This window comes from Equus przewalskii, unplaced genomic scaffold (genome assembly GCF_037783145.1).
Source record: "Equus przewalskii isolate Varuska unplaced genomic scaffold, EquPr2 ChrUn-10, whole genome shotgun sequence".
In the NCBI taxonomy this organism is placed as follows: Eukaryota; Metazoa; Chordata; class Mammalia; order Perissodactyla; family Equidae; genus Equus; species Equus przewalskii.
In genome coordinates, this window is record NW_027228747.1 from 637,396 (window position 1) to 650,639 (window position 13,244).

The 13,244-nt window shown below is 45.0% G+C and overlaps 1 protein-coding gene across 8 annotated transcripts in view; it reads left to right on the forward strand.

Moving 5' to 3' along the window:
- The window catches only part of KCNN3 (potassium calcium-activated channel subfamily N member 3), a 185,133-nt gene extending 172,488 nt beyond the window's left edge, over nt 1-12,645 (forward strand). For 5 of the 8 annotated variants that reach the window (XM_070607353.1, XM_008523135.2, XM_008523138.2 and 2 more), the window contains one exon: nt 4,165-4,510. In XM_070607353.1, the coding sequence (XP_070463454.1) occupies nt 4,165-4,461 (297 nt within the window). In that variant the 3' untranslated portion in view covers nt 4,462-4,510. Of the gene's footprint in view, nt 1-4,164; nt 4,511-4,655 lie in introns of those variants that run through there. The other 3 variants (XM_008523136.2, XM_070607352.1, XM_070607354.1) reach the window with 1 other exon arrangement.
- The last annotated feature ends 599 nt before the right edge of the window (nt 12,646-13,244 follow it).

The window sequence follows — 13,244 nt, forward strand, 5'->3', positions numbered from 1 at the left end:
AAACCATCAGTAATCTGGGAATGAGTTACCTGGAAAGAAAGGGGTGTAGAGGAGAGGATTAAGAGAGGACTTCCACAGGGCTGGAGGGGGTGTGCTGAGACCTAGAGAGAGGGAGAACTCTGACATCCATCCAGCCTTTGTCTTTTCCTCCCAGGAGACTCACCCAAGGTCCTGAGAGAAACCATGCATATTTCCCATTGGTCCGCATTCCCCCTGGCATCCTGTCACCAAGCAGCGGAACGGGGAAGACAATAATGCCGTGTTCTCTGCCTTTTCTTTCTGTGCTTCATCCTCCCAACTCACCACCTTCCCACCCCTGCCCTTTGGTCCTCTCTAGATTAAGAACCTGGCGTGTGGTCCCCAAATGTTCTTTTCTATATTGAACAGCTATCTTGTAGGATGGCAGAGCTGGGAGGCCTTGGACTCTTTATTTGCTAGCTTCAATGTCTTCAGTTGAAATGTAAAAATAATTCCTGGGGCTGGCCCCGTGGTCGAGTGGTTAAGTTCTTGCGCTCCGCTGCAGGTGGCCCAGTGTTTCATTGGTTCTAATCCTGGGCGCGGACATGACACTGCTCATCAAACCACGCTGAGGCAGCGTCCCACATGCCACAACTAGAAGAACCCACAATGAAGAATATACAACTATGTACCAGGGGGCTTTGGGGAGAAAAAGGAAAAAATAAAATCTTTAAAAAAAAAAAAAATTCCTGACATCTGAAGCTCCAGTGATCAAATAAGATAATAGCTGTGAAAGTGCTTTGTAAACTATAAAGGTTTTGCAAATGGTAGTTCTCATTATGATGTTAGATTATGAATATTATCTATGAATATTATGAACCAAGATCCAAAGGAACAAAGTCACCGTCCCAAGGTCAGGCAGTTGGCGAGCGCAGCACTGGGGCCGAGACCCCGGGGCCCGGACTCAGTCCAGAGCTCGTAAGGGTGCCCCTGTGGTCACGTACATTTGTGGTTTTGTGCATTCTGGGAAGAACGTGAGCCTCAAGGAGGTTCTGCAAATGTTAATTAATGAAGGAAGCACTTCACTTCTAGAGTCACCCTCTCCTCCAAGGGCGTCCATGATGCAGTATCCTCTTCTCACAATGGCAGAGCCGCTTTCATCCCAGCTCAGTGACGGCTCCTTTTGGGGTCTCAGCCTATTTCATTGTGTGGCATGTCCTCAGCTGGGAAGGTTCCATTTTCAGTCCCCCTCCCGGCTTCCTTTACTTCTCTAATTCCTCTCACCTTATTTCCTACTCTCTTGGCCCCTCAGGGCACCAGTGGTTTCTGAATATTCCTAGAGTGACTTGAAATTTCTGGTGAAATAGGATCAGGGTGTCACTGGCAGAAAACCTGATGCCCCAAGAGCCACAGTACTTGCAGGGGGTGGGGAGGTGGGGACAAAGCAAACGCCGGCCTGGCCCTCTGCCATTGCGGCCACAGGAACCTGACTCCTGAACACCCGGAGCATGAGGACCCCTGTGAATCTCGCTCCCAAGTCTGATGTCATTGGTTAATTGTGGGAAGAAATGTGGTTGTCACATGGATGAGGGCTCTGCAGGCCAACCCGGGAAGCCGAATTATAATCAGAAAGTTGGCTGGGAAGAGTGGAGACAGAACCATGGGACGTGACTCCCTTGAGGGTATCGCAGCCTGCTGGATGGTGCTGGATGGAACTAGAGTGGCTTAGCTGCTATTAAATGGATTGCATTTGAGGGATGTTTGCAGGTATGTGGGCAGGACGTCGTACTGGTGAGATGTGAGGGATGAGGGAGAGGATGACGCCCAGCTTTTGGTCGGGACAGCTTGAGTGAATGGCAGTGCCTTTCATGGAGACAGGGAGCACTGGCGAAGAACAGATTTAGGAAGGAAAATGGTGCACTTGGCAAGAGCTCCCTTTGTTTAGCTCTGCTCTGACCTGGTTTTATGACTTAACTTTCAGAAGGCACATTTATTTGATTACTTTTAAATTTCACTTTATTTGCAGTTCCCTGGAGTCACCCCATTTCTGCTCTCAAGACTTCCTTCACGTTCATTCACAAAAGCTTACCGAGGGGGCCGGCCCCGTGGCCAAGTGGTTGAGTTCGTGCGCTCTGCTTCCGCAGCCCAGGGTTTCACTAGTTCGGATCTGGGCATGGACATGGCACCACTCATCAGGCCATGCTGAGGTGGTGTCCCACATAGCACAACCAGAAGGTCCTACAACTAGAATGCACAACTATGTACAGGGGGGCTTTGGGGAGAAGGAAAAAAAAAGAAGATTGGCAACAGATGTTAGGTCAGGTGCCAATCTTTAAAAAAAAAAAAAGAGGGGGTGCTGCCGGGTGGCGCAGCAGTTAAGTTCGCACGTTCTGCTTCTCGGCAGCCCGGGGTTCGCTGGTTCAGATCCCAGTGTGGACATGGCACCGCTTGGCAAAAGCCATGCTGTGGTAGACGTCCCTCGTATAAAGTAGAGGGAGATGGGCATGGATGTTAGCTCAGGACCAGTCTTCCTCAGCAAAAAGAGGAGGATTAGCAGTAGTTAGCTCAGGACTAATTTTCCTCAAAAAAAAAAAAAAGCCTACCGAACACCTGCTCCACAGAGGCAGGGCCTGGGCTGGGCCCCCTTTGGAGTTTTCTTTCCTTTCCTCAGCCACTCAGATCTCGGTGGTAAACCCTGAGAAACCTCCTGTGTAAGTGGAAATAATTTGTGATGCAAAAGGTCTTTCCCCTTCAGTAAAGCTCCTACCTTGGCCAAAGGATGGAAGAGATGGTGATTTCACCTGTGCTGGGGCTTTATTGATTCGTTTGCTTTACCAACATCTTTTAGTGCCAATTATATACACAGACCACCCTTGCTAGGCACATTTATGTATATTCGTCCATCAAAAAATATTACTTGCGAGGCCGTCCCCATGGCCGCATAGTTAAAGTTCTGCATGCTCCACTCCAGCAGCCAGGGGTTTGCAGGTTCGGATCCTGGGTGCGGACCTACTCCACTCATCAGCCATGCTGTGGAGGCATCCCACACACAAAGTAGAGGAAGATGGGCACAGATGTTAGCTCAGGGTGACTCTTCCTCAAGAAAAATAAGAGGAGGATTGACAGTGGATGTTATCTCAGGGCCAATCTTCCTCACAAAAAAATTAATTAATTTAAAAAAGTGTTACTTGAGCATCTCCTGTGTGCCCTTGGGACACATCAGTGCACACCACAGGCTATGGTCGCTGCCCTGGAGGAGCTTTCCTTCTAATGGGGCAACAGACAACAACAATAACTGGAAGAAATAGGAAATTAGCTAGTGTATTAGAAGGTGGTAGGAAAAAAAGAAAAACATTGAGCAGGGTTAGCGGGATCAGGGGTTGGGGTGGGGACAAGGTGCGGCATTAAGCAGGGCCTGGGGGAGGCTTCATGGAGAAGGCGACTTTTAAGGGGAGGCTTGGAGGAGGCGAGGCTGTAGGCCCTGGGGTGTGTGGGGGAGTGCTGTGAGCAGGCCGGTCCCTGGAACACTGGGAGATAGCACTGAGTGCAGGAGGTGGGGCGCCCTCAGGACAACGCCTGTCAGGGTGTGAGGGAAGCGGACGGACGGGGCAGAGGGAGGGCTTGAACTGCAAAACGATCGACAAAGACCTCAGCTGACCTGTGGGTGCTCTGGAGTGCGGTTGCCCTTTGTGGATGTCTCAGATTGAGGCAGTGTACCTCCTCACGGACCAGGCAGGGGAGGAGCTGTAACCTGGGCGAGGCAGCTCCGTCTGGCTGTGGCCCATGCCCGAGGAGTGGGTTATGATGTATATCGTATGTTCTGGCTGCTGTGTTGAAAATGGGTGCCTCTAATCGTTAGGGGCCAGCAGCCATGTGAGCTGAGAGGTTGGGTGTAGCAAGAACATGACAGTTTAGAGACACTCTATTTAAGAAAAAAGTGCTGCTTCTTTTCCATTACACATATTTTCTAACATATTGTTATAATTAATATGCACTACTTCTGTAAATACAAAAAAAAAGTTCCCACTTGAGTCTCCACGGCTCCAGGAAGGTAAACTGCTTCTCCTTCCTTGGCCAGATCAGACACAGTTGGTGTGGAAGTTCCTCCCCTTGTCATTGGGAGGAGTATTTCATTTGTCCCACGGCAGGTTCCTCTGTGATGACCTCCGGTCTCCCTGTCTCTCCTCTCTCTCTCTCTCCATACAGATGCAGAACGTCATGTATGACTTAATCACAGAACTCAACGATCGGAGCGAAGACCTGGAGAAGCAAATTGGCAGCCTGGAGGCTAAGCTGGAGCATCTCACCGCCACCTTCAATTCCCTGCCCCTGCTCATCGCAGACACCCTGCGTCAACAGCAGCAGCAGCTCCTGTCGGCCATCATCGAGGCCCGGGGTGTCAGCGTGGCCGTGGGCACCACCCACACCCCACTCTCCGACAGCCCAATCGGGGTCAGCTCCACCTCCTTCCCGACCCCGTACACAAGTTCAAGCAGTTGCTAAATAAAACTCCCCACTCCAGAAGCATTACCCATAGGTCTTAAGATGCAAATCAACTCTCTCCTGGTCATTTGCCATCGAGGAACAATCAGACCAGGGAACGTAAAGAAGAGAGACCGAGCTAATTAACTAACTCATGTTCATTCAGCGTGCTTGGTTCGATATGCCTTGAAACCAGAAATCTAATCTCTGTCTAGGTGCCTCTACTTGGGAGCAGGAAGAGGAGATGACAGGAAGCGACGCCTCTGGCAGGGCCCTTGCTGCAGAGTTGGTGGAGAACAGAAATCCACGCTCAATCTCAGGTCTTCACTTGGGGGGGTGGGGGGTCAGATGCACTGAAGTGGCCAACAGTGAAGCCAGCCCAGAAGAGGGTCCCGCTGGGGGAGGGGGTCACGTCAGGCCTGGGGGATGGTTTCCTCACTGCTGGGGTCCTGGAGCACACCTCTCTCCTTTCCTTTTGTCTAAGGAAGTTTCTGGATGACAAAAGCAAAAGAGAGTTGCCCACAACTTGCCAAAATAGACATTCTTTCCTGCTATATATTATACAGTCCCAAAACTCAATTTAGATGGAAAAAAAAGACAGACAACTAAAAAACCAGATTTTCCACCCAATATTAATACCCACCTGCGTGTTTGCAAGCATGTGCGCATGTGTGCACACACACACACACACACACGCACATCCACGTCTCACATTCAACCCAGGTCTTTTCTTGTTTTAACTTGACCTAAATAGAAAGGGACCTGGTCCCTTCCCCTGCACACAGTAGGACCTCTCTAGATGTGTATTGAGTTGGGATGAATCCAGTGTGGGTGCTTTCGGGTCAGGTAGTTTGCTAGTGTCGGCCACATTCTGAGCTTCACTGAAGATGCAGGTTCCTTCGAACACAATACAGGTTGCTTCACCCTGGTTGTGCACCATGCTTGGTTTGAGATGAATGCCAAGCTAAAATTGTTGGCATTCTGGAGGGATAAGCAATCTTCTAGAAATAACAGCTTCTGCAGAGTTTTCTTCTTATATTCAAACATGCTGTGTTCCATGGAGCACAAGACCAGGTGTATGTATGTGAGGTAAGGGGGACAGGATCTGTGCCTGTGTGCACACACGCACAAACAGGTGCAACCCAGTGACACCTGAGTGAATAGAAATCTTGTCTGGGGTTTGCTCAGCTATATTTATCCAGAAACAGAGTTCCAGCTCCAGAAGTTAAGCGTGCAAAGGGGTCAAGTGCCTCAGCTGAGTGCTGCTGAGCTGGGAGGAGAAGTGATGGCAAGTGGCCCATGTGGTCCCTTCTACCTGACCTGAAACCATCTCAAAATGAAAGATTATGAGAATAAAGGGAGCCCTTAGGGCACCTTGCGGGTAAGGTAAGATGATGTGGATTCCTCAGTTGCCTGTTCCTACTGTGCCATGTTAATCTTGGTGCAAAAACTATTCTAATATCTCACAGATGCCAGAGACTTCAGAAACATCGAGGGCAGTGCAGTGGCAGACACTGTGAGGAGAGGGCATGTGGATGCGAACCTTCTTCATTGCTCCATAATCTAACCACATGTAACATTTGTGATGTGAAAGCCATCATGCTTCTCATCACTTTTCTCATTCTGAGGTTTTGACTTCTCCTGGCGGGGAGTTAAATGATGCTGTATGGAATATTTCATCTGTTCAGGGTAAAAACGCAAGGGTGTCATTTCCATGTGGTTGTCCTGTTGGGTTTTGTTTTGTGCAGAACATCGTCGCCGTTCTGAAGGCAGGGTCTAGCTGCGCAGGTTTTTCTTCTGCAGCGCTGGGTCTGGCCTTCTAAGGACGAGGGAGTCATTGGACAGCAAAATGAAGACGACCCCAGAACTAAGGCCACTCTTTCAAGAAGATTTAGTCTCTTGCTAAACTTCTTCTATTTCTTTTTATTGCGGTTGTTCCTTTAATGGCCTCATGTTTATCCTGATAACTCCTTGGAACGTTTTCATTGATTGTTTCGCAAACCATAGATGCCACACTTGCTGTTGGCTTTTTATTTTTTTGCTTGTTCTTTTAACTATTGATGACCTGAGGGACCCCCTCCTTTTTTATGTCCCAAGAACGGTGCTCCTGTTTTCAGTGACAGTTCAGCCAAACATATAAACAGATGAAATAACCATACAGTTTCTTTTTGGCGTTAGTTCCGTTTCACAAAGTGAAGACCATTGACAGGTTGACCTGAGTGTGCCAATATTGGTCGTTTAACCTACAGCCCTCAGCTATTAATTCCTATTTGCCCTTTCCATTCTGCTGTAACTCTGTGATGTGTGTGTGTGTGCATGTGCACACATGTAGGGATTTAATCTTAATTTCAAATAAATGACCCACAAGGTTCCACTGCCACTTCTCCTACCCGAAAGTGTGCACAGACTGCCATGGGTCCTCATAGTCTGTGGGTACTTCCTCTTTAGCCCGTCATTAACGCTGTGCACTTAGGTAAGCCCTGAAGACCAAGCTAGCAACACTAGTGAAGGGAGCGGTGGAGTTATTTCTAGTAGCAGTAGCCACTGGCATCCTAGAAACACATGAGCATTTGCAGCATGACTTGACCTATTGGTAGTGCAATAGCTATGTATGGTTTTTATCCTTGGCAAAAAAGAATACTTACTCTTCAGGAAAAAAAAGATTGAATCTGCATGTTGATCCTACAATGGTAAATGAGAGGCTGCTTCTCTGTACTAGTATTTCAGCTTTACGTGGGGAAGTTACCCATTCTACTCCAAGTACAGTCAATCCTTGATGACTTAGATATTGATTATCCAGGGTGCAGCTCACCCAGGCTTTCTTCCTACAGCCCATCTTTTGGCTAATTCTACTGTTCCTCAACATCGCAGTCCGATGGGACAGGAGGCAGGTGGATTCTCATGCCGTGCCTTCTGTTCCTTATTTTCAAGTTTGATGGTGGAGGAGCTTTGATTATCTGCTCAAGAATTGGCTATATGTAAAAACCATTAATTATGGTAAACTCACTCCAACACCGAACTGATTGAGTTCTGCCCACTCCTGGAAGGCTGACCCAGTGGCAGAGCCCTTACTATAACCTTTCTGATAATTCACTGACAGGTCAAAGTACACTAATATTCCCTAAAATATCTAGACACTTGAATTAAAACTACAAGCCACCCCCTCATCGCTTAAGCCATATTATAGCTTCATGTACTGTAAAGTCAGGGATGTACTGTGATAATTTAAGACCACTAATCTCAGTGGAATTTCAGGACATAGCATCAGTTGATAAATTATACCAGATTAGGGGCTCATTCCTCCTTAGATTGAAGTCCAAATAAAAATCTGCACCTTTGGATCAAAGGCCACATATGTGTGATCATCATCAATAAATTGTCATAAAGTGTCCATGAACTGCTCTTGCCATCCTCATAATATGTAACCTCATGACATCATATCTCTATAAATGCTTAATACAATCCAAAAGGACAAGAGGGGTGAGGCCCTGAGTCACCACTAACTTCTGAACTCAGCAAGTACCAGTGGTAACAATCTCGTAAATGAGGAGGTATAGAAAATGTATGTGTCAGTAAATTCTAAACTGCTAAGCAAGTGCAAGCTATTGTTATTTATCAAAGACCAAGGAAGAACAGTATTGAAGAAATAATGATTTTAGTATATTTGAGGATTTCCCCCTTAGATTTTCAGTAATTTCCTTGTGAATAAATAATTATGGAAAAGAAGAAAACTAGAGATACAGAATCAGAATAAATAAAACTCTAATACTGGATCCACAGCTTTGGCCAATGAATCTAACCACCTCATACCTCAACTTCTCTGTACTTAAAGTGAAGATAATAGTTAATATTCTAAAAACAAAGTATTCAATAGATTAAAAAATGGAATCACTGTTGTCATCAGTAGCAGCCCAGACCAACTCTACCTAGTCCACATTTTGATGTTGCATCTGAATGCAGTCAGTAGTACCAAAAAGTAATTATTACATATCAACTAGGTAGTGAAATTAGCAGGGGGAAATATGGGATTGGTACATAGTTCCAGGACCTCTCTCTTCCTTCAGGATGTACCTCAACAAACGGTGCACCCCAAATTAAGAATCAGTGTTTCATCCCAGAACAAATGGTGTTGCTACCGTCATAGTACCACAACTGAGACACTATAAAGTCATTGCACTACCAGTAGGTTACTACTCTTTTTAAGTTACTGCTTTTAAATCTTAAAATATGTCCCCACTTCTATACAGTCATTCTACTTCCCTGGAAGTTGCTTAGAAGCAGATTGAGGATCGATAGTGGTCATCTTGCTGTCCCTGTTGACTCTGTGTGGCGTTCAGTTTCAGTACCTTAGACAGCTACCTGGCGGTTTCCTGGTAGCCATTCCTTCCTTGCCTCCCCCTGCAGTCAGCTGGTTTGATGACGCCCTGGGCAGTATCCCTTCCTTCTCTACTGCCACCAGAGGAAACATTATGGGAATGGGATCATGGATACCACTAAGAAGGAATGGTCCAGGGTTAGCAATATTAACTGTCTGCCTCTGGTAGTGGAATATAGCAGAGTATTCTTCACCCTGAAAGCTTGTGCCAGGCTGCATAAATAGAAACTAGCATTAAACTCCTGTCAGACAAGTAATATGTAGATGTTTTACTGAAATAGACCGAAGCTTATTAAAAAGTACTCAGCGCAATGGTATATAAATATATACAGATAGAGAAAAAAATAACTGTGATCTCTTTTTCTTACACCATTACTGGAAACACCCCAACATGAACTGGAGTTCCCTCTGAACAAAACCATTATCAAATCTTCAACGTATGACCTCCAAACCTAGGTGCCAAGTGCCCTGTGACAGTTGTTTACACACCTGAGAAACGCATTCTGGAAGCTGTAATCTTGGGCCTGGACTATGTGTTGAAACAAACAAAAGAGACGTTGTGACCAACCAAGCTGGTGAAGGAAAAGCACAAAATTCAATGCCAACCTTAGTTAGGATCCCAAAGAGATGCTGAATTTATAGCCAAGAAAAAAAAATCAGTGACAAATCAAGTACGAATCTGATTGGAACGGCCAACGTCCAGGTTCACCGAAGGAGGACAGGGAATAAACAACATTCTCTCGAATCTCGTCCAGGACCGATCCACCTTCATCAGACACACTTTTTAATGGCGCAACAACTCAGTTTTGGTCCCAGACTCTCTATTCTGCACTGACCAGAAGAGAGCAACAAAAGAGAGTGACAGGATGTTAATGGAGGAAACATTTTCATGGCAAACTCAGAAACTGAAGTGTTTATATTCAGAATCAGATGGGCTTCGATATGAATTTGCATCTTGCCTCTGTACTGCTTGCTATTTTTTAATGATAGGAGAAAGCATAACAGTTTATTTTAAATATGAAATATATTGCTATATTATAAAATATATTGTAACTTTCAATTAACATTTTGTATCAAACTAGTCTTTAGCAGGTCAAGTGTCAGCCTGCTCACCCAACGACTGTTTCTGAGTACACATCATGGTTAGTGATTGCCTGACGCCCAGACCAAGCGTCCTCAGCCTACAGAACTGCCATATTCTAATTCTCCAAGACATGACTATTAGAGACTAAAGAACATTATTCCAAGCTTAGAAGAATAATACTACCCTAAATTCTACCAAGCCATTTCAGAAGAGATTTTAAAAGCCATTACTCCTTTAGTAGCTGTGCAAAACCACCTTAATAAAAGTGCAGCCTCTTTCTAGATAAATGCAAAGACCCCTCTACATAAATTCTATAAGTCTCAAGCTCAGCCAACCAGTTTTCCTTTAGCAATGTCAGAATTGGGCATAAGGAAGAGTCTTGTTCTCCTGTGACACAAAAGACTCAAAATTCTAGGCATCATGAGTTTCTCTATGTTACAGTAAAATGTGGATTGGCATTCCATTGACACAGGGCCCAATGAGAGCCCAGTGTGCTTTTCTGAGTTGGCAGTGCTCTGGAGGGCATGAGGGTTCCACGTGTTTATCCACAACACAGAGCACAGCTCCTAAGGGAATGAGGAGGGGAGGCAGGACGTGCACAGCAAGATCCAGCAAAGAGCTGGGCTTCCTTTTCTGCTAGTTTACTCTAGGTGGGAGGAAAGAATGAGTTTCAGTCAAGATGTTTTCTTTTATTGGCAAAATTTGGAGAAATTCTCTGCTTAAGCAACTATGAAATCCATTCCCTTCCTCTGATATAGCAGTTGAGACACACATGTAGAATTTCTCGCTTCCCTCTTCTCAATGACCAATGGACCATTTCTAGATGAAAACAGGATATGTTTGGTTACAGAGCAAAGGTTTCCTTGAATCAGTCAGCCTCCTCCCAAGGGGGACCCTCACTTGTCACCATCACTTGGGAGTAATATTGTACAGGTGCAAACCAAGGCTCGTCAAAGTTGAGTGAACTGAGCATGTGTATCTCTTCCCCTCACAAACTCTGAAAATTCACACAGATACACGGCCAGTGAGAGCAACAGGTTTTCTCCTGGGGAAAGGGCTGGAATCCTCTCAAACTTCCATTTATTTGAGCTTAAATGTAGATAAGCCTTGGGCCTCAATGATATTAATTATCCATGCTGCCTGAAAGAGAAATATCTAAATGCCCAGCTTCAGTCCGCTTCTGTAGCTGAGATCTAGCTTGTAAACACATTTTGTTTTTACTGAGCTAAATTCTCTCAGTGTCTGTACTGCTCCTCAGTTCCAGGTTAGGCTGAGCTCCATTAAAGCCATCAGAACTCCAGGGCACCTGTTTTTAGCAGGTTACTCACTCACTGTGTCATGGAAATTAGTTTATTCTCAATTTTATAATTGACCGATGAATGTACTGGTGGTAATTGATTTGTCTCTTAATACTTTTCTGCTACTAAATAGAACTATCTCTTTTGGCTTTTCCTTCTAGCACTTCTCAGACTGACTAAGACTTTTACATTTATAGAGAACGAATATATTCTGATTTTTCCCCTCAAAGTTGTTTTTCAATCTAGAATCAAGGAAACCAATACAAATTCCTGATTTGGGGAAAGCAGACCTCTTGACAGTGATTCAGGTATGTGGCTAGATGCTAACCCTTGCTTCTCAAAGCATGGTCCATGGACCAGCAGCATTAGCATCACCTCTGCATTTGTTAGAAATGCAGAGACTTGGGCCCCACACCAGACCTCTCTAATCAAATTCAGCATTTTAACAAGATCCCCAATTGATCTGTATGCACATTAAATATTGAGAGGCACTGGCCTCACCACACAGCAATGGTAACCAACAGCATTAAAAATTGGAAAATTAAACCATTTCTTCCTTGATCCCCATTTACAGAATTACTTGATGAAGTAAAGGTCCTGTATGATCATAAGGATAAAAATAGATAGATCTTAAAATTCCACTTGAGGTCCTGTAGCTTGGGTGGTATACAAAAAGAGGCGGTCTTTTTCCAGTCTAATTTTTTACATGCTCCATTCATAGCCTTGAGCCATCTCAAAGCCCCTTTTTAGGTTTTTCATTTTAGCCTATGCTGGCAGGGCCATCAGAAAATCAGGTGGCCTCTCAGGGCAGGTCCCCTGGAAGGACACCTGGGTCTCTGCTCAGTATGGTGCAGAAATAGCTGCCTCTGTATTCCTTCCCGGAGAAGCTCTGCCTCCCGCCAGTGAGAACTCTCCTCCCTAGGGAAAACTAGCCAGAGAAGTTAGATTAACCATCTAGAAACATTCCTAATCTCCTTTTAAACCAATTCTCTCATTCATTACACCAACCAGAGACACTCTAAGGTGAGCAAGAAAAGATGTGAATTGTGACATTGGCGCCATAAATCGATATGTACCCAGAAACAGTTATGTTCTAAATTAATGGCTTTAACCTGTTCATTGTAAAAAGTGCCTTGGACTTCAATCTAAAGAGGTCAGTATAAATATATGTGTGTGTGTGTGACGTATGTAGGCAAATATTTACATATTTATACATACATAGGTGCACACACATATACGCGCACATTCATATATAATATATACATACATATACAAATGCTTCATAATATATCATATTGCTATTCGCAGCTCCGTTTCTTTTGTCTGGTCCTATGTTTATTTGTTTAGTGAGACCTTTACATAGAGAGGTTCTATTCAGGACATTGATGTATTTTTTTGTTTGTTTTTTACTTTTTATTAAAAAGGTAAAGGATATTAAAAAAAAAAAAGTCAAGTGCCTGAAGGTTTTGAATGGAGTTGTGGTAAACTTTCTCAGGTCACCAAAGAGGAAACTGCTTTTTCCTTTGGGAAACACACTTCTGTTTCAGCAACTTTGTTTTCCCTCGGTGGGAGCGCATAAACAACAGTGGTTAAAGTAATTTTGTAATTTCGTTGTAATCCATGTTCGTGGTCTCCATAGAGCAACAGCAAAGGTTTTATTCAGTCTAGTGCCCACTTCTCTTCACACATCAACGTCAGAAGGGCCTGATCTTTACATGCTATGCGTGGTTTTGTTGGCGTTCAGCAGGCTGAATTGCAGGGGGTGGGGTTAGATCAGCTCTAAATATTGCTTCCTTTCAGTGACACACACAGAAGGACAAGTGGGACGTTCCATCCCTATACCAGGTGGGAACCTGTCTTATAGGGCCCGCCGAGGGACCCCAGGGAACTTTCTAGGGTTCCTGCATCCTGCCTTTCTACAAGAGTACAATCGCCTGTACCAGTCAGCCTCTCTTCCTTAGCCAAAGGTCTTCTCTTTCTATGGTGTGACAGCTTGTAAGGGACCAACCTCTCTGGTTAGAAGCCCCCACCTAAATCTCTCCAGCTC